This window comes from Balaenoptera acutorostrata, chromosome 16 (genome assembly GCF_949987535.1).
Source record: "Balaenoptera acutorostrata chromosome 16, mBalAcu1.1, whole genome shotgun sequence".
Classification (NCBI taxonomy): Eukaryota; Metazoa; Chordata; class Mammalia; order Artiodactyla; family Balaenopteridae; genus Balaenoptera; species Balaenoptera acutorostrata.
This window is the reverse complement of record NC_080079.1, coordinates 16,175,609-16,200,263: the sequence shown is the minus strand read 5'-3', so window position 1 is coordinate 16,200,263 and position 24,655 is coordinate 16,175,609. Positions and strand designations below refer to the sequence as shown.

The window sequence follows — 24,655 nt, the reverse complement described above, 5'->3', positions numbered from 1 at the left end:
TTTGCCAAAGACATTCCAGGCTTGGTGAACAGGAAAAGCAGTGGGGTTTGTTTCCTCTTTTGTTAGGGCCCCCTCCCTGCAAGGTCACAGTTTAAGCCTGGGCAGCTTAAGGCACCGGTTAGACTCATTCTTGCCCATATAGACTCATACCAGGGGCTCTGCTTTAGAAAACGGAGCTGGGGACAGTCTTTGAATCACAGCATTAAGACCATCTTGGGCTCCTTTACATCCCACTACTTCATCTTTACATCCTGCATATTCCAGGGAAGTCCCCATTTCAAGTCATCTGCCTCATCTGGACACCCCACGTCCTGATAACTGATTCAAGAAATGTGGGCTTTTTTGAGTAGCACTGTTCTGAATTCCCAGTAGACACTCCCAATTCTCGAAGACTTCATACTCCAACACATAAGAGTATATAAGGCATATTTTTTCATTTGTGATCTACAAGTTCATTGGACTGGATAATTTTCTTAAAAGCAAAGAGGATGGGAATGCATTGCCTTTAGGTCAAGTCCTAGGCTTGGTATGCTCTTCTTCTTACTGAAGCCACGAGGCAGCTTTAGCATGTGGGGCTTTAAATATAAGAGCATAAGTTTAATATCTGGACCTCAGGAAGAAAAACTTATAAAGCTCTCCCCGCCAAATTTTACAACCCGCAGAACCACTACTCCTATATCCTTAAAAGACTTCCCTGGTAGTCTTTCAAACATTAAAGGCTGCTTGGATGGGGAATGGATTTGTCCTTTTGAAAAAAATACACAGAATAGACTATGTGGACAGGACACAGGTTGCAGACACGCAAACTTCTTGCAGACCAAGCTCCCAGGTGGTCTTTGTATGGGAATCACTGACATTCACTTGTTTACTGAGCAGCCAGCATCCGTAGGCACTGTGCTACATCCTGGTGACAAAATGGACCTAAAATACTAATGTTCTCTGCATTCATAGATCTCAGATCTAGTAAATGGGGGAGTGGATTTTCAAATGAGGAAATGCTTCTAAGAGAGCACAAGGTGTCGGATACATAGGTACCTCCAGGTAGAGGTAAACGGAAGCTGTGCTTTGTAATGAATCACAGAAAACACCATGGGCCATTCCAACCCATCACCAAGAATGACTCCAACAAGTAGAGGTGTTTCCTGATATGCTCAGCCAATGTCAGGCACCACCCCTACCCCCCTACCCGAGCTGGGCCTGAGGAGGGTTCCCTCCCCAGAACAGCCTGTGGCAGCTCCTTGCAACACACCATGGTGCTCAGCACATATCATGTTCTTGGAGAAATGCCAAGAAAATGTAATACATATAGTTTGTATATCAGATTGTTGTTTAATAAGATTATGAATGTATACTTATAAAATTTAAAGCTATAATTAGAACATAGGTCTACCAAAAAAAGTTAAGTAGAACTAAGCAAAATTGGCTATTTCCAATGTTTTGTTCCAGAATTTGTTACGATTTCATTTTGTAATCTGTTAACCTCTGAGAGCAAACACACAACAGCATATGCTAAAGGTGTAAGAAAACTTTTAAACGGAAAAAGTTCCAGCCGTTGACTTTTTTGTTATCTGTGAATTGGAAAAAGGCTGTGACTATTTTATTTCATTGACAAAATGAGACCCAGTTCTCAATCAGAAAGTTTGAGACTTACTGGTGCAGAGGCGGAAAGGAAAAAAGAAATGAAAGCACTTAGCTACAGGTTCCAGAAGAAAAACCAAATAGGTGTGTCCAGATTTACACAAAGGCACACCTATTTTTTACACCTTATAAAACCGCGCTATAATACGAGATTCTTTTTAAAAAAAAAAAAATAGTGCATTTCTGGGATGCACTTAAGATAGGATTCCTTTCAGAGAAGTTTGATTAGGCACTGCATCAAATAAGGCCCACAAAGGACCAGGAGGGGAGAGGCCAGGAGCAGAAGAATGTATACCCAGAAGAGTGCTCCATCACCCAGCCCAGGATGTGATTTCAAACAAAAAGAAAACAAAGCAAAGACCAAAATGCTCAGGGCAAAATATTTGTCCTGTTCCTGTTCTTTTGATAAACACCCTCCCTTGGGGTCTTGCCTCCCCGCCCCTGCCACAGCCCTCCCAGTGAGGTCTCAAAAGTGGTTACTTAATAGGAGTGGTTCTCAACTGGGGGCTGATTTTGCCCGGCAGGGAACATTTGGCAATGGCTGGAGACGTTTTTAGTTGTTGAGTTGGGGAGGGAATTGCTACTGTCATCTAGTGGGTGGGTACTAGGTATGCTGCTAAACACAGGACAGTTCCCCACAGCAAAGAATCACCCCATCCAAAATGCCAGTCGTGCTGAGGCTGAGAAACCTGGCCTACAGGAGGCAAAACCATGATCATCCCTCTACAGACTTGGGGTGTAAGTTCTGAGTATTTTGGACTTTTCTGTCCTTTTAAATTAGCTATTATTTAGTTGGAGGGAAAAACCTGCAGACCTCTGTTGTCATGATATGATAGCCCCTGAACCAGTTGGATAAGCCACAGATGCAAGGGTTAAACTCACTGACACACGAAAATGCAGAAGGAACCCACCTGAAAACACTAGGTCGAAACGTGCATTGAAAGCTTATTTCAAAGAGGCTGAGCCAGGACTCACATTTAGTCTTAAAAACCCTTCTCAAAAGTAATTTATATCAAGGAGCTGTGGCAAATTCACCTTTTCTGTAAGTACATCATGACTCAACAAGCCTTTTGATCCATTATAGAATGGCAACAATATTTTAATTAGTCATTTTCACTTACTTGTCAGAACCTGTTTGGATAATCTAAATAACTTCACATCCTCTTAACATGCCTCCTCAGACTGTCTCAGAGAAAACAGGCTCAATTTTCTCGTAAATCCCCAACCCCAGTTAAGGGATAGATGAAGCTGCTATGGCAACCCCACTCCTGCTGACTTTTAGGCGAGACTCACTTTTTCTTTTTTTTTTTAACCTTTCCCAAATCATAAATCTATTTCTTTCATGGTTGAGATGATTTTTCTTGTCTCATTCCTTCTTCAGTGCTAGCACAGCATGCTTTAAAAACTTTTCTCAAAAATAAATTTTGGAGCATGGTTTGATTAATAACTAGGTTTTCAGAAAACCTGTTTGCATTAGAAAGGCAAGAATCTCTAGATTTCTTACATTTCCTGCCCAAAGATGGTAAAGAGAGGGCACAGTCAGGCTCTTTCAACCTGTAGCTGTAAGAAAATATGAATAGTACACAAATGTTTTGCTTCCCCATATTCATTCATGGGAAACTTCTTAAAGGAAAAAACCCTCACATCTGTAGTAACAGATCAATTGAGTCAATTCCCCTCGCCCCTTTTACCACCAGACCCCCCAAATAGGATTCTTAAGTTCTTTCATCTCAAACATAAATTCCGCAGAGCTCTACAAGCACAGACAAAACAAAACAAAACAATCTGGAAACCACACTCTCCTTTCAATCTTGGGGGTAGCGGTCTGAAAAAACACTCTTTAAAAGGTCAATAAACTATTACTCAGTCAAATAACCTGCCTTTTTCTGCTCTTTACTACTAGACGCATGAAAAAAAACCTCCGTAGTTCATTTTGCATCATAAGAAAAGCAAAAAGTTTAAGTAAAATGTCCTTCAGGCCAAAGCCAGTGGCTTCTGTCGCCAGCATCCAGCATACCACATCTGGAGGACCCTGGGGGTCTCCCATGTCGCCAAAGAAGCGGGGAATTTCACGTCTGCTCTGCAAAGCCAAGGACACCTCCAGCAACGTCGCTTTACCTTAATCCAGGGCTCCTTTTCTTCTGCTTCGGTTCCTGGTTTTGCTGAGCAGGGAACTCTGGGCTTCAAACTCACAACACTGCAAAGAGGCTTGTCAACGCCAGACCTCAGCCCGACAGACCCGGGGCTCCCTGCCCGCCTGGGGGACGCGAGCGGGGCTCCTCTCGGAAGCAGAGCTAACGAAATGCGCGTCTCTCCAGAGACACACACCGGAAAAGAGAACCGACTGGGGCAGGCGTTCCCACCCTCCCTCTCCCCACTGCATTTACTAGTTAAACACACCGGCAACCACTAACGGGCCAGTCCATGTTTCTGAAAAAGGAGGGGGGTATGTTTTCTTTTTTTTTTTTAACTGCAGGTGAGGAAAGTACCATTTCTTCACATTCACCCACGCTTGTCTGCACCATTAATCTGACAGTGATTGTCCCTGGGGCAGAGGCTTGCATTGAAACCAGTGTCTTATGCTTTTTACTTTCTTTCTTCGATTTGAGATGACGGAAAGGTACGCGACTGAGCATGGAGATCAAATAGCCTCCTCTCCTAAGTCACCGCACTGGAAGCACACTTTACGGCATCCTTTCTGTAGGTGTAAGAAAACACAGTGCAACTTGATTTTGGTTTCCACTCGTTATTCAGAATTTTCATATTTCAGAATGTTTGTATTGAGATAAATGTGATCCCCCCAAAACTTCACTTATGAAGCTTCCATGTTTCGTACTGTTGGTACATTTTGTATTGTGTCCTTTTACCGCACCCAAAAAATTACTAGTTACCTACATTCCAGGCACTTTACACACCTTACCTCACGTCCACTAAACTGCCCTGCAGAAATCCCAGATGAACCCGCCACAGAAGGCAAAGCCACAGGCTCTGCATACTTATGAACAAGCAGACGGAGCCAGGAACCTTCTACCATGGTGCTAGCACAGCCCCTTTTATGTAGCCCTCCCTTAGGACTAGGGCAAGATTCTGTTACGATTCCTGTCATTTTTAACAAGACTAAAGCGATTTAGGGAAATTTTTCATGGAGATTATTTGCTCGTAAAGATCAGCTAATAAAAAGACCTTTTGTGTGTGTGTGTGTGTAATCTCTCTAGGTTGGTTTGGAAGCAATCCCAAACATTGCTGAAGAAACGTAAGGATTTTAGCAATAAAACAGTGCTTCTAAAATGAAGAGGAAGCTACTGGGTTACACGTGACAATAATTACAGGGGGTTAGCTAAATTTCTAGTGCATTATCCTTCCCAGGAGTCAAAAGCCCCCATGAATGTGCTTTCACCACACCCTTTTAGGGCCAGTTTCTCTAAGTGCGATCTGTAGCCCCCTGGCCCTACCAGAATCCCCCAGAGCAGGGCGGCATGTTAACATGCAGATTCCTGGCCCCAGCCTGGACCCCTAGAACCTCTGGGTGAGGTCTGGTAATCTATACTTTAAATGAGATATCCAGGTGATCCTAGAACTTCGCCTCTTGTTTGGGACATTAGTAGGCAGTCCACTGTTTGTCAGAGGAGTGAAAGTGTCCCTCCTTACAAAGGAAAAAGGGAAATTCAACCATGCTCCCAGGCACAGGGCTAGAAGTACTGAAGCATAAGAACTGGGATCACTGGCCCCCAGACTTCATCATCCTCTTCTACTCTCCCATATCTGGACTTATCAGCTCCTCTTTCAGATTTTATTTCTGTAACCACCTCTATATCTTCTAGGATGGAGAGAAAGACGATGGTTCATCTTTAAATTTACCAAGCAGATTTCCAAATGAAAAGAGCCCCAAATCACCACCAGACAGAGTCAAGAGTTTCAAGAGACCTGCCTAGTTGGGCAGCCCTTAGCGAGCAATAACGAGATGCCTTTCCTGTCGACCTGCCTTCTCTATATTCATGTGGATGTGATTATGGGAAAGAAAGTGAAGAATAAAGAATCAAAGGATGGGCTTAGGGATCTGTTTGAGGTGATGAAAATGTTCTAAAATTGGATTGTGATGATGGTTGTACAACTCTGTAAATTTACTAAGGATTATTAAATCAAAGTTAACCAGGATGAACTGCAAGGTATGTAAATAAAGATATTACTAATCAAAGGGGCAGGTGGTTAACATCTGTTCCAAAGGGACTCAGTCTATATCAAGGAGCTGATACTGGAGCTTTCACAGTCCGTAGAAGCTAAGAGGCCTCTTCATCATCATCCTAGATACTGAGAAAGGCCCCATCTAGGCAAATGTGCTGTGCATTATACAGAACAATTTAACAGAAAGCACAAATCCTCCAGGAGTTTATACTTAACAGACCACACTCAGGTGGATGTGATAACAGACATTAACAGACAAGAAAAAGACATGTGGGCATTTATTTCCCATGTGAGGGAAAGGAACAAGTAATCAGTAGGGTGGTGAGGAATTTATGCCCAAAGAGTATGTGAAGGCCATGACAAAAATTCATAATGGGAAAAACAATCATTCATCAACAAATCTTTATTTAGCAGCTGCTAGATGCCTTGTAAAGAGTACTGTAAAAGAAAATACTTGCTGGAACAATGATAGATTGAATTTATGGGCATGTGGATGTCTGAAGTTAAGTGATTTAAGAAAATTTCAAAAGAAAGCATCAACATGACTATTAACTTGTACATCTGAAATAATCACATGTTTAACTACATCAGAGAGTAAACCGGTGGGGGTGAGCCTGACTCCTTCATTCAGGTAGGAAGTTATGAGCTCATTCAATGTACTGGGCTTTTACAAAATCTTTTTCTTCATTTATAAAGGAAGAAAATGGAAAAAACATTCTTGAAGCATTGTATGTCAGGAACTGTCCCAGATGACTCATTTATAATCCGATTTAAGCCTTTAAAAGGTAAAGATTATCCATATTTTACAATGAGGCTGCTGAGGCTCAGAGAGTTTAAGCAACTTGCTACCCATTGCTCAGCTCTAAGTGTAGGCACTATAATCAAATCCTGGTGTGTCTGGCTGTGTCAGTTCTTTCTACTAACCACTCTTCCCTCTCCCACCTTACCTAAGGCCACTTTAAGCTCCAAAATTCCTGATTCTGTCTATGTTTCCAAGATGCCTGCCTGCAGCTTTGAGTTTTGCTGCAGGGCCATGAAAATAGATGGTTTATAAACAGTTTTCATTTGCAAGGCCACTCCAAAGTGTCCTTTAGGGAAAGGGATTACTGAACCAGTTCATCTTCTCTGGGCTGGACGAGTACCAGCCCTGACCGTCACTCCTCCTGGCAAACTCTAGGCAGGTCCATCTGCTGGAATTGGCATTACATCCCTCACAAGGTGGGAAGCCGTGAGGTGCAGGAAGCAAGCACGTTCAGGTGGAAAACAAAAGAGGAGGAAGCCTGTTCGTAGTAGGATAGGTAGCAGGGCAGCATCGCTGCCTGAGGCCAAGGGGACCAAATGCACCCATCTCCCCTGGAGCAGTCATCACCTCCTGGGCCTCGTGGAAAATTTCACATCCTGGACTTCCCTGGTGGCGCAGTGGTTAAGAATCCGCCTGCCAATGCAGGGGACATGGGTTCGAGCCCTGGTCCGGGAAGATCCCACATGCCGCGAAGCAACTAAGCCCGTGCGCCACAACTACTGAGCCTGTGCTCTAGAGCCCGTGCGCCACAACTACTGAAGCCCGCACGCCTACAGCCCGTGCTCCACAACAAGAGAAGCCACCGCGATGAGAAGCCCGCGCACCACGACAAAGAGTAGCCCCCGCTCGCCGCAACTAGAGAAAGCCCACGTGCATCAATGAAGACCCAATGCAGCCAAAAATAAATAACTAAAATAAATAAAAAAGAGCAGAACAGTAAAGACACCAAAAAAAAAAAAAAAAAAAAATTTTCACATCCTCACCTAGAGAAAGTTGTGCCCAGAATAGAAGTTGTCCTGGTGACCTGCGGATTGTGCCACGTTTCAATGTCTACCCCCAAGTTGAACACTTGCTACAAGGGGCTAAGTGGACAAAAACATAAGGACAAAATACAGCCGAGGTAGCTCGAGACACCACCTTTCGTCTCAGCTGTCAGGAACCCAGAAGCTAGAGAAGATTCCTTGAGACCAAAGGGTTGCCCTAATGCCCACTGGAGATACAACCCAGATTTCAGGAGAAAGGCTGGATCTGGGTGTAGAGAGCCCTTGGCCTCTCTCACCATCCACCAGATGGGCAGATCCAAGAGGGTGGCAGGCGTTTTCTAATAGGGATGAACTTTCAGATGGAGAAATGGATCCAAGTGAACCCACAAAAGCCAATTTACCTCATAATTAAATTAAAATTATGCTAGTCAGCAATGGAAAATATATTTTTCTTAATTTTTAAAGTTTACAACCTACTTACAAAAATGATTTGAAGTGGAAAACAGCACATTATACGCATGCAATTAAACCAAACAGTAAAATGAAAACCAAAGAAACAGACAAGGTAGGAAAAAAGTGACCTAAGACATCAGTCACAAGAGCAAATGGAGACAAATTTCTCACTCTCACCTGCCTGTACCTACCCATTCCTCAAGATCCAAAGCTGACTTCTAAGAATTGACAAGAATCTCTTTTAAACCCCAGGGCATTTATTGTGTGTGCCTCTTACTTGGCCCTCACACAACTGTGGGCCCCCAGTTATCTTTTGTGTACTGAGATACACTGTCAAAGACTGAACTCTTTTTCTGCTCCACCAAGAAATGGTCATGACAATTACCTTGAAATTCACTGAAGGTCACCTCTGCAGGGCAGGTGAGGCACCTTGGAATTGATCCCTTAGAAGAAGGGGTATAATCATCCCTTTTTGGGTTATAGTGGTGAAGGAGACATGAACAGAGCCAGGGATGGGAGCACGTGGGGAACAGGAGGAAGGGCAAGGATGGATGCTTTGGGTCCATGAGAATGCAGACACATGAGCCTTCTGAGGCTCACAAAGTGTTGGGTCCTGGAGAGGAGAAAGGACAGCTGAGGGGTCATCACTTCTGTACTCAGAACAGTGGCCAGACCAGAGACCCATCCCTTCACTGTACTTGTTGGTCACGTGTCTTCGCAGGCTGCCTCTCGGCTGTTGGGTCCTAGCTATTTCCAAAGTTCAATACCATCACTGAGAATCACCCTCAGACTGAAGATGCTGCAATAGCTTTGGGTACTCACGAGACCTGGGCGTCCCCGGGACACTACAGGGGGTGTAATTTTGGACTCAGACACCCTATTACTTTTAGAAATGCACGCCTCATCTATCTGAGAACAAGTCCTAAATCTCACACCTTCTTCTGTGGCCCCCAGTGCTGGGCCATAAGCACATGCTCAGTACCTCTTGCTGATTTCTCTGGAAGAGTCACATTACCCCACTTGGTTCGGCTGTCACCCCAATGCCACGTTGCACCAGCAAGAAGCTAAGCTCTCTGAAGTGGAATAACACTGAAAAACAGAACATCTTTTTTAACTCAAAATACAAAGTCTTTTCAAAATGTCATTTCCAGAGAAGAAAGCCCTTCCATTTGTGCTGGCAGAAATGGGTGCTTTTTAAAAATAAATATCGAATCTTTACTGCCTGTGAACAGTCTTCTGCTACCCTGGCAACACATTTCCTCTTATCATTAATGTAGGACAAAGTGGATAATTTTGGGTGAATCAGATTTTCCTCCAATCATTTATCATGTCTGTGTGCTTCTTATGCTCTACTGGGCCAATTCCTGATCTATTAATGATGGAGCGGACAAATATTAGCACTAAGTTATTCTTTGCAAATAAGACGTTGCAACCAACACGTCATAAACCATACGTTGAATTTAAACTTCAGTTTGCTTTCCCTCACTGGGGAGATTATATGTTAATCAAGTCACACACTATGATCAGGGGCATGGTTCTGTGTGATGGCAACCTGTGACCATGTGTGGGAATAAAACTTTAAATGCCCACAAAGGAAAGAAGGTGGTACACGATCTGGCATTAAGACATTTATTGACTTGAATCCCCATTCTTGTCCTTTACCCACTTTCTTATACCTAATAAGTTAAGCTATCATAGACCAGAAGAAGGAAGAAGAGAGGGAGAGAGAGGAGTGGACTAACCTAGCTACTAATCAGGCCAAAGATTTTTATGTCTTTATTTTTCAAATCCTGCAGCCCTATGAGGTAGCAATCAGTATCCTCATTTTACAGATAAGGAAACCGAGAAATACAGGATCCCAAACTCTCTATCACCTTGTATTGAATATCTCTCTGCATAGATGGATAGATGTATGCGTATACGTATGTGTATCTATCTACCTACTACCTATCTACCTACCTACACTGAGATATAATCCACATGCCATAAAATTCACCCTTCTAAAAAAAGTGTACCATTCAGTAGTTTTTAGTATATTCACAGACTTGTGCAACCATCACCACTATCTAATTCAAGAACATTTCATCACCCCCAAAAGAAACTCCATACCCATTAACAGTCATTTCCCTCACCCCCCAGACACTGGCAACCACTGACAGACTTTCTGTCTACAGATTTGCCTGTTGTAGGAATCATATAATAGGCGGTCTTTTGTGACTAGCTTCTTTCACTTAGCATAATATATTCAAGGTTCATCCATGCTGTAGCAGGTATCAGGGACTTACTCCTTTTTACTGCTGAATAATATTCCATTGTATGGATAGTGTACATCTTGCTTAACTCATATTTACGATGAGGCCATTTTTGCAGTTTATCATTAAGCTATATTTTAAATGAGGAAAGGTGACCAGTGTCCCTATATTGGAACCGCCTCCCAGGCTCTTCCTGACTCTCCATTGAGCTCTGGGGAGTCCTAGACCAGAGCTCGGTGAAGAAAGCAAGCTCCCTCACTTGAGACAGCACCATCCATCAACAGTATTCTCCACGGGCCATGCCAGGTGCCCTGTGGAGCCTCCAGCTGAGTAAAGGAGACAAGGGAGAATGAGGCAGGACGGTGTGGAAACAATACAACAGACTCTATGAGCAGGGTCCCTGACCTTTGGTGACATTTTACATGGGTAAAAAGGAAACCAAACAAGCAGCAAATGTTTACTGTCCTGAAAATAGATATAACAGGGCCACTAATGAGATACTTTCCCCATTTCACCAGGAATGGTAAATTTTGGTCCTTCTGTAAGTTATTTTGGGAGGCAAATTAATTACTTGTTTTCTGCAATGATTACTGCCAGATGGATCGTGAAGCAGCATGTGTGTAGGTGTGTGTTCCTATCTTCTGAGAACTGAGAGACCTGGCTTCTAATTGGGTTCTGTTACCAATCAGCCCCCAGGTCTCTGGCGCTCAGCAGCTTCATCTGTAGATGGAGGTCAGTAGGAACTGCTTTCATCACTTTACAGGCCTGTTGTGAGGATTAAATATTTATGAGATCATTTGTAAATGTGAAATATATCATACAAAAGCAGGCTATTGTGGTGGTTCACTGTCCACCGGGGCAGAGACCATCTCAACCAAGACTACAAATATTACTTGATTCTTTTCCTTTCCCTGATCCTCAAAAATATTTGGGTCCAAAATTAAGGGGAAGGAGGCATGAATGAATTCCTGGGAGTGCAGTGAGAATGAGAAGAATGAAATTAGTTTTCTGCATGAACACAGCTTGTTAGTCTTGCTTGCATTTATATGACATACATAGAACAAGAAAGGGGGGACTTCACCATTCAGTCTGTCTTTGCAAATTACATCTTCGATGGTGACAAAAATATTATCTGCCATGCAAGTGCCCTGGGACAGCCTATGTTTCCTCTCACTAGGTAACAGTTTAGCCCAGAACAAGATCTACTCATTGCTTGTGGCTGTTACAGCAGAACATGCTTAAAATACCTACAGCAAAAGGAAGGAAGGGGACAAGGGCCTCCAATTTATAACGTGAATTAGTTTCGCAGGAACATCATAAACATTTGTCCTTGGGCTTTATGAAAAAGGAGTTTTAATCAAAAAGTAAAAAAAAGTAAAAACAAAACAAGGTAAAACAAAACAAAGCCATCGGTTTTAATCTTTTGGAGAATCAAGGGAAAGGATTTGCTGACTCATGTTGTGATTCCATTTCCTACACTGCAGGGGTAGAGCAGGAGGGGTCTAAAGCCAGTCTAAGTCCTGTCTTTTCATCCAAGGCTTCCAAGTTAACAGATAAAGACAGGACGGTGTTGCCATAGGTATGAATGGAATGGCACTAAGGGGGCTGGAGGATTGGCCCTGGGCCACATTTGAGGGTCTCTCTCTTACATCACGAGGCATTCAAATTCTGACAGACCCTGTCATACATTCTTCCCAGGAGAGCACAAGTGGCACAGTAAACACCAAACCACAGAAAGACGTGGGCTACCAGCCATTCTGGAAAGACAGGAGGATTGATTTCCTGGGTGTGGCGACCTGAGGAAGAAGGCCAGGGAAAGACTAGGAGCCCAGCCCTCCGCTGGGAGGAATGCAGATACACCACGGGCCTTTGTCTCTGGGGCCAGAGCACACAGGAGGCTGGGCACACAGCCGGCCAGGTGCCTGCTGAGGGTGGCAATGTCTGCAGAGCCAGACAACCCTAAGAGCACTGGTCTTGAAGGAACCCAGGAGCGCTCGGTAAACACTGAGCTCCCTGGGGGAAGGGGGTTGTGCAAGAGAACAGACTAAGAGAAGTCAAGTCCAGCCTCGGTCTGCAGATGGAACAGCCCAGGACAGGGAAGGGGGCGGACATGGGACGGGCCCTTTTCCTTTACCCTCCAGAATTCTGTGTCTAGTTTGACATTGGCTTTTTTTTTTTTTTTTTCTGTACTGCATTCATTTTGCAACTATTTTGTTGCTGCTTTCTTTCTTGGGAAAGTTGGCAGGTAACAACCTGAACCCAGGAAAGGAAGTTTCTTGGAGTCAGAGATCTCCTAGGACCATCCACCAAAGATGGAAGGAAATTCATACCAAAGGGATGTCCCCAACGTCTATTGACATCTGTGCCCTAAGTCTGAAGTCTCACGTCATGTCCTGTTACCACTAAGCTGCTAAAGCAGAAGGGAGCTGGGTGGGGGGAGGGAAGGGAAGTAAGGACCAGGAGGAGGAAGGTTGCTTCAGAGAAGAGTTTAGAGGTGGAGATGGTATCGGCACACTCCAGTGTCTCACACGAATCTGCTTCTGGACTTCTTAGTTAGGAGGCAGGTTGTAAACATCTTCAGAATGCTCCTGAATTTCTAGGTTAATTAGCATAAGCTCTAAAATATGTGCCACTTATAGCAAAATATGTGCCACTTATCTTGCTATAAGTTTTTACAAAACTGAAAGCAAGCTAATGACAAATAAAACTACAGTCTGAGTGTATGCCACATGCTGAGTGTTACAGGCCAGTTTCCAGAAAATCTCTCCAGAAAAAAAGAACTGCTGGCTCTGACCACTTAGATCTAAGACATGAGAATTACAGAACTCAGATCCTTAGAACCAAAGTAACTTTAGGAGTCAAGTGGTCCAAGTCTTGGATTTACATATATATATATATATATATATATATATATATATATATATATATATATATATATATATATATTTTTTTTTTTTTTTTAAAGGGACTGGGGCATACACCTTAGCTGGAGGATTCAGTTGCCTTTTTTTTTTTATTTTTTATTTTTTATTTATTTTTGGCTGTGTTGGGTCTTCGTTTCTGTGCGAGGGCTTTCTCTAGTTGCGGCAAGTGGGGCCCACTCTTCATCGCGGTGTGCAGGCCTCTCTTGTTGCGGAGCACAGGCTCCAGATGCGCAGGCTCAGTAGTTGTGGCTCACGGGCCCAGTTGCTCCGTGGCATGTGGGACCTTCCCAGACCAGGGCTCGAACCCATGTCCCCTGCATTGGCAGGCAGATTCTCAACCACTGCGCCACCAGGGAAGCCCTACATATATATTTTTAATGCTTGTATTTAAAGAAGAAACTGAGGCTCAAAGAAATTGAGTGAGCTGCCCAAGGTCACATAGCTGTGATTTCCAGATCCAAGAGTAAATCCCTGATTTCCTATCCCCTGGAGCCCTTTTCATTAAAACACATGAAGGCTCTCCTCCCCACTCCCTCAAGCCAATGTAATGGGTAGGGCTTATGATATTAAGGAATAACGGAGAGAGAAGTTTAGAACAGGGTAGAGTTTCAGAGGTTACATGTCACTCCTTTTACCTGTGAAATGAAGATAGTCTCAAAGAGGCTAAACGATCTGTCCAAAATCACTCAGGAATTAGTGACATAGCTGAGCCTGGAGCTTCTTGATCATCGTCCAGGGACCCTCCTCCTTCTCAAATCTCCCTCCAGTGTCTGCTGGTATCTCAGGTAAAACCACACCCAGAGAAGTGGCCTTAGGACACCTCCGATGCTTAGCGAGGGTTCAATTAAAACCACACCAGAAAAAACTGAAACCATTTCCACTAAGATCAGGAACAAGACAAGGTTGCCCACTCTCACCACTATTATTCAACATAGTTTTGGAAGTGTTAGCCACAGCAATCAGAGAAGAAAAAGAAATAAAAGGAATCCAAATCGGGGGCTTCCCTGGTGGCGCAGTGGTTGAGAGTCTGCCTGCCAATGCAGGGGACACGGGTTCGAGCCCTGGTCTGGGAAGATCCCACATGCCGCAGAGCAGCTAGGCCCGTGAGCCACAATTACTGAGCCTGCGCGTCTGGAGCCTGTGCTCCGCAACAAGAGAGGCCGCGACAGTGAGAGGCCCGCGCACCGCGATGAGGAGTGGCCCCCACTTGCCACAACTAGCGAAAGCCCTCACACAGAAATGAAGACCCAACACAGCCATAAATAAAATAAATAAATAAATAAATAAACTTTTTTTAAAAAAAAAGGGATCCAAATCGGAAAAGAAGAAGTAAAGCTGTCACTGTTTGCAGATGACATGATACTATACATAGAGAATCCTAAAGATGCTACCAGAAAACTCCTAGAGCTAATCAATGAATTTGGTAAAGTAGCAGGATACAAAATTAATGCACAGAAATCTCTTGCATTCCTATACACTAATGACGAAAAATCTGAAAGTGAAATTAAGAAAACACTCCCATTTACCATTGCAACAAAAAGAATAAAATATCTAGGAGTAAACCTACCTAAGGAGACAAAAGACCTGTATGCAGAAAATTATAAGACACTGATGAAAGAAATTAAAGATGATACAAATAGATGGAGAGGTATACCATGTTCTTGGATTGGAAGAATCAACATTGTGAAAATGACTCTACTACCCAAAGCAATCTACAGATTCAATGCAATCCCTATCAAACTACCACTGGCATTTTTCACAGAACTAGAACAAAAAATTTCACAATTTGTATGGAAACACAAAAGACCCCGAATAGCCAAAGCAATCTTGAGAATGAAAAATGGAGCTGGGGGAATCAGGCTCCCTGACTTCAGACTATATTACAAAGCTACAGTAATCAAGACAGTTTGGTACTGGCACAAACACAGAAATATAGATCAATGGAACAGGATAGAAAGCCCAGAGATAAACCCACGCACATATGGTCACCTTATCTTTGATAAAGGAGGCAACCATATACAGTGGAGAAAAGACAGCCTCTTCAATAAGTGGTGCTGGGAAAATTGGACAGGTACATGTAAAAGTATGAAATTAGAACACTCCCTGACACCATGCACAAAAATAAACTCAAAATGGATTAAAGACCTAAGTGTAAGGCCAGACACTATCAAACTCTTAGAGGAAAACATAGGCAGAACACTCTATGACATACATCACAGCAAGATTCTTTTTGACCCAGCCCCTAGAGAAGTGGAAATAAGAACACAAATAAACAAATGGGACCTAATGAAACTTAAAAGCTTTTGCACAGCAAAGGAAACCATAAACAAGACCAAAAGACAACCATCAGAATGGGAGAAAATATTTGCAAATGAAGCAACTGACAAAGGATTAATCTCCAAGATTTACAAGCAGCTCATGCAGCTCAATAACAAAAAAACGAACAACCCAATCCAAAAATGGGCAGAAGACCTAAATAGACATTTCTCCAAAGAAGATATACAGATTGCCAACAGACACATGAAAGAATGCTCAACATCATTAATCATTAGAGAAATGCAAATCAAAACTACAATGAGATATCATCTCACACTGGTCAGAATGGCCATCATCAAAAAATCTAGAAACAATAAATGCTGGAGAGGGTGTGGAGGAAAGGGAACACTCTTGCACTGTTGGTGGGAATGTAAATTGATACAGCCACTATGGAGAACAGTATGGAGGTTCCTTAAAAAACTACAAATAGAACTACCATACGACCCAGCAATCCCACTACTGGGCATATACCCTGAGAAAACCATAGTTCAAAAAGAGTCATGTACCAAAATGTTCATTGCAGCTCTATTTACAATAGCCAGGACATGGAAGCAACCTAAATGTCCATCGACAGATGAATGGATAAAGAAGATGTGGCACATATATACAATGGAATATTACTCAGCCATAAAAAGAAATGAAATGGAGGTATTTGTAATGAGGTGGATGGAGTTAGAGTCTGTCATACAGAGTGAAGTAAGTCAGAAAGAGAAAAACAAATACAGTATGCTAACACATATATATGGAATGTAAGGAAAAAAAAAAAAAAAGGCCATGAAGAACCTAGTGGCAAGACGGGAATAAAGACACAGACCTACCAGAGAATGGACTTGAGGATATGGGGAGGGGGAGGGGTGAGATGTGACAGGGTAAGAGAGTGGCATGGACATATATACACTACCAAATGTAAAATAGATAGCTAGTGGGAAGCAGCCGCATGGCACAGGGAGATCAGCTGCGTGCTTTGTGACCACCTAGAGGGGTGGGATGGGGAGGGTGGGAGGGAGGGAGATGCAAGAGGGAAGAGATATGGGAACATATGTATATGTATAACTGATTCACTTTGTTATAAAGCAGAAACTAACACACCATTGTAAAGCAATTATACTTCAATAAAGATGTTTAAAAATAAATAAATAAATAAATAAAACCTGTTGAGATAAAAAAAAAAAAAACACCACACCAGAGCTCCAGCCTTCACCAGGATGATACTTGTGTAATTTCCCAGGTTTACTGGACTGGTGGCCCCCCCCCAAAGATATATCCACATCAAATCTCTGGAACCTGTGAATGTTTGGAGAAAGGGTCTTTACAGATGTAATTAAGCTAAGGATCTTGAGAGGAGGGAATCATCCGGAATGATCCGGGTGGACCTCAAATCCAATGACAAGTGACCTTCTAAAAGAAAGGCAGAGGGAGGTTTGACACAGAGAGGAGAGGACACAGAGGGGAAGGCTCTGTGGAGATGGAGGCAGGGATGAGGGTTATGCAGCCACAGCCACTAGGAGCTGGAGAGGCAAGGAAGGACCCTCCCCTAGCCTTTGGAGGGAGCACAGCCCCTGTCGACACCTCAGTTTGGGACTTCTGGCCTCCAGAACTGTGAGACAATAAGTTTCTGCGGTTTTAAGCCACCACTGTTACAAAAGACACAGGGAACTAATAATACATTTATAATCTCTATGGATAAAATCAATCAGAAACATAACCAAAAAAATCAAAGATCACAGAATGGATAGGCAAACTGTGGTACATCCACACAATGGAATATTATTCAGCCTGAAAAAGGAAGGAAATACTGTCACATGCTACAACATGGATGAACCTCGAGGACATTATACTAAGTGAAATAAGCCCATCAGTGGAAAACACACATACTGTATGATTCCACCTATATGAGACACTCAGAGTGGTCAAATTCATAGAGACAGAAAGTAGAGTGGTCACTGCCAAGGACTGTGGCGAGAGGGGAATGGGGAGTTACTGTTTAATAAGTACAGATTTCAAAGTCATAAAGAGTTATGGAGATGGATGGTGGTGATGGTTGCACAACATTATGAATCTATGTAATACACTGAACTGTACACTTAGAAATGGTTAAGATGGTACATTTTATGTTATGTGGATTTTACCATAATGTTAAAAACAGAAAAGAAAAACACCCCAAAAAGCAAGGATTACAGTATTTACAACAAATCCAGAATCATCATTGCTTTACCTACAGTGGGTCAGAGAATAAAAGGCAGAGGGAGGAGGGCAGAGTTTTGTGCTGGGAACCCAGCCAGGCTGACTCACGAGCTGTCACATGTCAGCTGTTCACTGTGCAGCACATTTTTCTAGATCACACACCCATCTGAGGGGGATGGCACGCCCACTGGCTGGGTCTTGAATCTGCCCAGAACCAAGCTGCAACCTGCTCCCTAAAGCCCCACCTCTGCGGGTCTGTGTGGAAAGCGTCCCAGGCTTCGTCCTCATCAATGGCCCTCACGGAGGCCTGAAGCCAATTGGGTGAGGGGCCCTCACAGCCCCTGAAAACACTGGAATACTCGGGCCTCCAGGGAGAAACCAGAGTAAGCAGATGTGTCTTCAAAACAGCATCTAGTTTTACTGTAGATATTCCTTCCTACAGCTGTTGAACTAAATCTGAAGATAATCAACACCCCTCACCAGCCCTTTTGCCTCCCCAACTCTTCTCAGGGGACATAGTCCCATATTTGGCCTGAAGAGATAGCTGCTTCCATCCACGCTGTCTACAAATGTGGTGCTCAAGCTGGGGGCTGCGTTCACTGTCTTCCCGCCTCTCTTGCTATAGCTAAACATCTTGGAAATAGTTCTGGTGTTTTAGTTATTTGTTTATTATTGAATTAGAATCGACAGACAATATTCTATTAGTTTTAGGAGTACAACATAGTGATTCGGTATTTTTACACATGGTTCATCACAGTAAGTCTACACTCCATCTTGTTTTAAAATGAAATTTCCTAATTGCTCCCAACTCTACAGGTTTATTTCAGACCTGTGCAGCAGATCAAACTTGGGAAGCCAAGGAAATTCTGTAAGGCCCCACTCAGGGCTCCTCACTCTGTGGAGGGACAAGGGGCACATTCAGAGGACAGGCGAGGACTACTGTACTTTGTGTCTTGGGATGAGACTGCTGGATTTTAAGCTACCCTCTGGATGGGTCACATGCATCTTCTCCAATAGCTTTCCTAGGGATGTGCATCACCCTGGGCCCCAAACCCAGCCTTGAAGTATCCTTGGGCTGGCAATAAAAGCCTTATTGGAAAGGCCATGAAAACTCCTCCTCGTCCCCCGGCTGTGTGTGTGTGGTGGTGGGCATCTACTTCTCAGGTGTCACTCCAGCTAGTGCCACCACTGTTTGGTGTCCAAAGCTCTCCTAACTGGCCTCCCTGTCTCCACCATTTTTTTAAAAAATTGAGGTGAAATTCACATAACATAAAATTAACCATTTTAAAGGGAACAATTCTGTGACATTTAGGACATTCACAAGGTTGTGCAACCACCACCTCTATCTAGTTCCAAAACATTTTCATCGCCCCAAGGGGGTACCAATAAGCAGCTACTCCCCATCCCCCGTCCCTACCCCGAACTCCAGGCAACCACCAATCTGCTTTCTCTCTCTAGGGGTCGATCTCCTCTGGATATTTCATCTAAATGGAAGCATACAGTGTGTGGTCTTTCATGACCGGCTTCTACCACTTGGCATAATGTTTTCAAGGTTCATGCATGTTGTAGCCTGTATCAGAATTCTTTCCTTTTAAAGGCTGAACGATATTCCATTGTCTATATATACTACATTGTGTTCATCCATCCATGGACTCCTGGGCTGTTTTCCCTTCTGCCCAGGAGTCCATGGTGGGAGCAGAGCTGCCGTGAACATGGGGGCACACGCATGCATTTGAGGACACCCACCTATTCTTCACACAACAGTCTGATCCAGCCACATGACACTCTAGCCACAATCACTTCAACGCTTTGCACCACTCTTAGGGTAAAGCCAAACTCCTGAATGTGACTTTCGAGGTCCTCACGCTCGGGCCCCTCCCATTCCTCCAGCATCATCTCTCTCAGCCGTGCTCCTGCCCAAATGACTTTGTTTCTTGGGTGTGCTGTGCTTGTGCTTGCCTCTGAGCCTCTGCCATTGCTGTTCCTTCTTCCCGAAACACCCTTCCCCTGAGTCAGAGGCAACCGCATTGACAACACGCACTTCCTTATCTCCCAAATCCGATTAGCTGGACTAGGTCCCAGCACAGAGCCAACATCAGCCCCCCTCTGCACTTCACGGACAGGAAGGCATTGCAGAGCTTGCTGTGGGATTAAGGAAGGCTACCCCAAACTTGGTGAAATCCCACAGAAGCTGCCCAGTGACACCTTGGGGGACTCTCGGATTCAGTCCTGGGTCCCTGAAACATATACTGCTGGGAAGTTTGAATGAGGTGAAGTGGATTCAGTGCCCTGGTGTCTTGCTGAAGCGATGTGACAAGTTGTTCAGCTACCTTCCAAGGACTCCACCGGGCGTCCTGACTCACCTCTGCTCAGCGCACGTTCTCCGCCCTGAGACGCGGGACGGGTGTGAGGCAATCTCTACTTCTTCCATGGGAATGTGCTAACACCCCACAGGCCTACGAGAAGCCAGGCAGTGACTCTCTGACCTCTGGCCTCATGTCCACAGGTGGCCCCGGCCCAGGAGGAGCTCGGCTCAGCCCAGAGGCAGAAGCTGGTGGGGCCGCTGCTGAGAAAGCAGGAACCACGCTCCCTGGTGCAAGGCAGTCACACCTGAACTTGACAGGCTTCGGCTCAGCCTGGACCACAGGGCGTTCTGGGTCACACAGGATGTGGTTCTCTAAGGGTGGGGAAGTCTACGCCCTCACCTCCAATGACTCTTTCTTCTCTTAGCTTCAACGTGGAGCTTCTGCTCCCTGAGTCTGTACACTCCCACGTGTACACACAAGGGCACACACGTGTACACGCACACACGGACATGCGGGCACGCATACGCACAGGTGTACCACCCACACGCATGGCTCTAGCACGCTCTTCATTTCCTCTTTTCTGACTTCTAAAAAAAAGAACAGTTTAATATAACCTTTCCTACTACATAATTCCTAACAGACTCTTTTTCATTCTTTTTTTCCCTCAAATTCCCCATCCTTCCAATTTGCACACGAGCACTCAGTAGGCACTGCCTGAGAAGACAGCACCACACAGTAGGTCTCTAAGTGATTCGTCATCTACAACTACTCTTTCCTCCACATGTGAGAAGAAGATGGAAAAAAATGGGAAAAGAGACCCCCGTGTATTTTCCAGGGCCTTGAGGAAGATGACGGGCGCTTTGAGGGAAGTCCGTCTGTCACTTACCTCCAGGACCTTGCCGGTGATAAACTGGTGGCAGGCTTCACATTTCACCCCGAAGAGCCCCTGGTAGTCCTTTTCGCAGTACGGCGCTCCATCCCTGCAGGACAAAGAGCGTCAGCTCCCGAGAAGGCCGAGGGCAGGAAAGACACCCAGACCCCATTTCTCTCTGCCCTCCTGCACAGAACGGTCGCAGAAGCTGTTTCTCTCCCACCCAGCACTCACGTGTCTGGAGACCTGGTCAGACAGGGTCAAAGCCCACAAAACCAAATGATCCAGGGAGAACGCTGAGGTTCTCCAAGCCACGTGGAAATAACAGCCAAAGGGTTACGGCTGCTGATTCCTGGACCGCCTCAGACCTAACTAGCAAAAACCTGGAGTCTCTCTCTCTTGCAGCACCAGGCCAGATGGGCTTCAGCTGTGGTCCCAGGGTCCCTCTTCCTCATCCCCTCTCATTCAGCCTCCTGCAACCTCCTTCATTTCCCTCAGGACACAGTGAAAAATATCATGTTCTATGTGTGCCACCGCACGGAAGAGTTAAAACGTGCCACTTCAGACAGCCCAGTTACCTAGCGCTGCACAGACGTCAGTGTTAGAGGCCGCGCATTTCTCTCTTCTTACTTTGGCTGTGCATCAGAATCACCTGTGCAGTTTCTCCCTTTCTAATACTGGTGTTTGCTTCACCCCAGACCTGCAGAATTGGATTTCTAGGGGGTGGGGCCTAAGCTACTTCTTTTGTTTGTTTCACTATATTCCTGCGTTAAATTCATTAAAATTTTTTTTGAATAGGTGCTGGTTGGAGACCATTTTTTAAAGTGGATAGGGGACAATTTTCCCTCACTGCTACTGGACCCTCCCCCCACTCCATGCTCATTATTTCCTCCTTAATTTTTTTTTTTTTTTTTTGGCCTGGTTGCACGGCATCTGGAATCTTAATTCCCTGACCAGGGATCAAACCCCGCGCCCCCTGCAGTGGAAGTGCGGAGTCTTAACCACTGGACCACCGAGGAAGTCCCTCCTCCTTAATTTGAAAGGTAACCACTGTAACTAGTTTTTGCAGGTTACATTAAACAAAAACAAAAACTTCACCTGCTTTATTATCTACACCAGCATCTGACTCTAATGAACCTATTCCCTGGTGGTCCTAATGGGCTCTGTGCCTAGACCCTGAGTGGTTTTTTTTGGGGGGGTGGTGGTGTCTACAAATATGTCTGAGACCTGGAAGGAGGGTAAAGGTTTACTAGTTCCAAATAGGAAAAAAAAATTAGCAAAAGTAAAATTACTAAATGCTTAATTGGTTACAACATACAGCCTACCGTTATGTCAGCTTCATTGTTACATTAGGCAATGATGAATATTTCATTAAACTTATAGTAGGCAACAACAGAAGAATAAAATTCTCTTCAAAAGTTTTATAGCAAAAAGTTCATATTGATTGTGGGATGTGAATGTTTTTCATTATGTCTGATGGGATGGGGTGGAGACCCGGAGAGCAGGGCCTACAGAGGGCCCAAGACGGCCCCATCCCTGCTGAAAGGATCCACGCCCCAGGCCCCAGTCTTACTTGCTGATGTACTCCCCGGTGAGGACCTTCCCGCAGGACTTGCATTTAAAGCAACCCAAGTGCCACTGCTTTTCCAGAGCCAGAAGCGCCTGCCCGTTCTTGATATCTCGTCCACAGCCAGCACAATCTGGAAAAAAGCAGCCACCAGTGGTTACTTCTCGTTTGTTTTGCTAAATCCAAGCATGCAGGCCTGCTCTGAACCCCAGTGTGCACCCACCACACCCTCAATAAATATTTACTTAAGCACAATTTCATTCCGCGTTCTCTCCCTGCACGAAACCTTCCCCAGCAGACTCGCAGGCCCCATCCTCACACAGGATGGGAACGTCATAAACCTCCGTGGATCCAAGGGCATGGAGGTCCTTCATCAGTTTATTTCCTTGGGGGCGATTTAGATACCCTCTGAGCTCCAGCCGGCCCAGAGAATATTTAATTATAGCGTCTTGGCTGTGATTTTAAGAAAGCTCTCATCGGCCTTTATTAATTGAGGGCACGTGTGAGTAGCTAAGCACCCCTTGCTGGATGCTTCCCTAACACTACGTATGGGATTCTTGGAAGACTTCCCGTAAGTCTCATTTTTGTAAACAGGACTCTACTTCCTTATCAGCCTAAACCAGACTTCGGAAGATTTGTGATCATCAATTCAATGGCTCTTAATTCCTTAGCTTTCGATTCTCCGTGACAGGCTCCTGTGAAGCAGATAGAGGAGCACGTGTTTCTTCATGGTAAAGAGTGTGGGCCCTGGAATGAGACGACCTGGTTCTGCACCCCAGCTCATGTTGGCTAGCCACGTGACCCAGGCCGGTTCTCCCCTTTTCTAAGTCCTGGTTTCCTCATATGAAAGCCAGGATGCTATTAGTGCCTGTCTCAAGTTCTCTGATGAGGAATCAATGAAATAAAGGACTTAGAGCTCTATAAACATTTGCTGTTATTACAATTGCCCTTATTCTGATTATTAAAAACATAGTTGTTAGGGAAATGGAATATTTAAGAGAACCCAGAAGAATGTACAGGCGTACCCCATTTTATTGTGTTTCACTTTATTGTGCTTCAAATATAATGCGAGTTGAAGGTCTGTGGCAACCTTACCTCAATCAAGTCTATTGGCGCCATCTTTTCAAAAACGTTTGCTCACTTCGTGTCTCTGTGTCATTTTGGTAATTCTCCCAATTTTTCAAACTTTTTCATTATTATTATGTTTGTTATGGTCATCTGTGATCAGTGATCTTTGATATTCCCGCTAAGACTCGTTGAAGGCTCAGATGATGGTTAGCATTTTTCAGCAATAAGGTATTTTCTAATTCAGGTATGTACATTGCTTTTTTACACAGAATGTTTTGCACACTTAATAGACTACAGAATGGTGTAAATATAACTTCCATACGCACTGGGGAACCAAAAAAGTTCATGTGACTCATTTTATGGCTGTATTTGCTTTAGTGTGGTGGTCTAGAACCGATCCCACCGAATAGGCAGTATCTCCGAGGTCTGCCTGTAAATTGGTACAACCTTTCTGTAAAGCAATTTCTGTAAAATCAACGTACCTGAGAAAGTGAAAGAAAGCACTGTTGGCACGTTGCTCATGATGTCCCCAACTGATCATAAAAAACACTCACGGAATAAAGAAATGTGCAGACAAGGCCTCTCGGTACACAAAACGATTACACACACCCCTTTTCTGACCACATCTGTGACTGCTGCTCCTGTACTAAGAATGACATTTCTAGCCTAACTTGAATTCTCTCTCCTTCTAGAAAAACTTCCCTAACAGTACCCAGCACAAGCCCAAATCCTATAAAAAGTTCCTCTAAATGTCATCCAGAGATAGCTCACAATTCTTCTCGTTTTTTCCCTTGCTGTGGTTTGTTAAGTACACTTGACTTTTTTTTTTATTGATTACAGGTGTGCTTCTGGTGACCTCTGGTCAGTGGGTATTTACATAACCTTTATATTCAGCAATTTCATGTCTAAGATTTTATTCTACAAATAAATTTGCAAAAGAGTGTGCATGTGAATGTATGTGTATGTCCAACCCCTGAAGAATATATATTCATCCTCTACCACATTTTTGTAACAATAAAACTGAAAATAGCCTATGTGGACATTAATGAGAAACTGGTTACATTGATTACAGTATGGTCAATAATGGAATACTACATACCACTGAAACG

The 24,655-nt window shown here is 44.1% G+C and overlaps 1 protein-coding gene across 13 annotated transcripts in view; it reads right to left on the bottom strand.

Moving 5' to 3' along the window:
- ABLIM1 (actin binding LIM protein 1) overlaps nucleotides 1–24,655 on the bottom strand; it is a 324,990-nt gene that overhangs the window by 80,674 nt on the left and 219,661 nt on the right. For 12 of the 13 annotated variants that reach the window (XM_057531560.1, XM_057531563.1, XM_057531561.1 and 9 more), the window contains exons 5-6: nucleotides 22,485–22,611; nucleotides 20,927–21,020 (exon numbers count right to left, since the gene is read on the bottom strand). In XM_057531560.1, the coding sequence (XP_057387543.1) occupies nucleotides 20,927–21,020; nucleotides 22,485–22,611 (221 nt within the window). Of the gene's footprint in view, nucleotides 1–3,756; nucleotides 3,891–20,926; nucleotides 21,021–22,484; nucleotides 22,612–24,655 lie in introns of those variants that run through there. The other variant, XM_028164227.2, reaches the window with a different exon arrangement.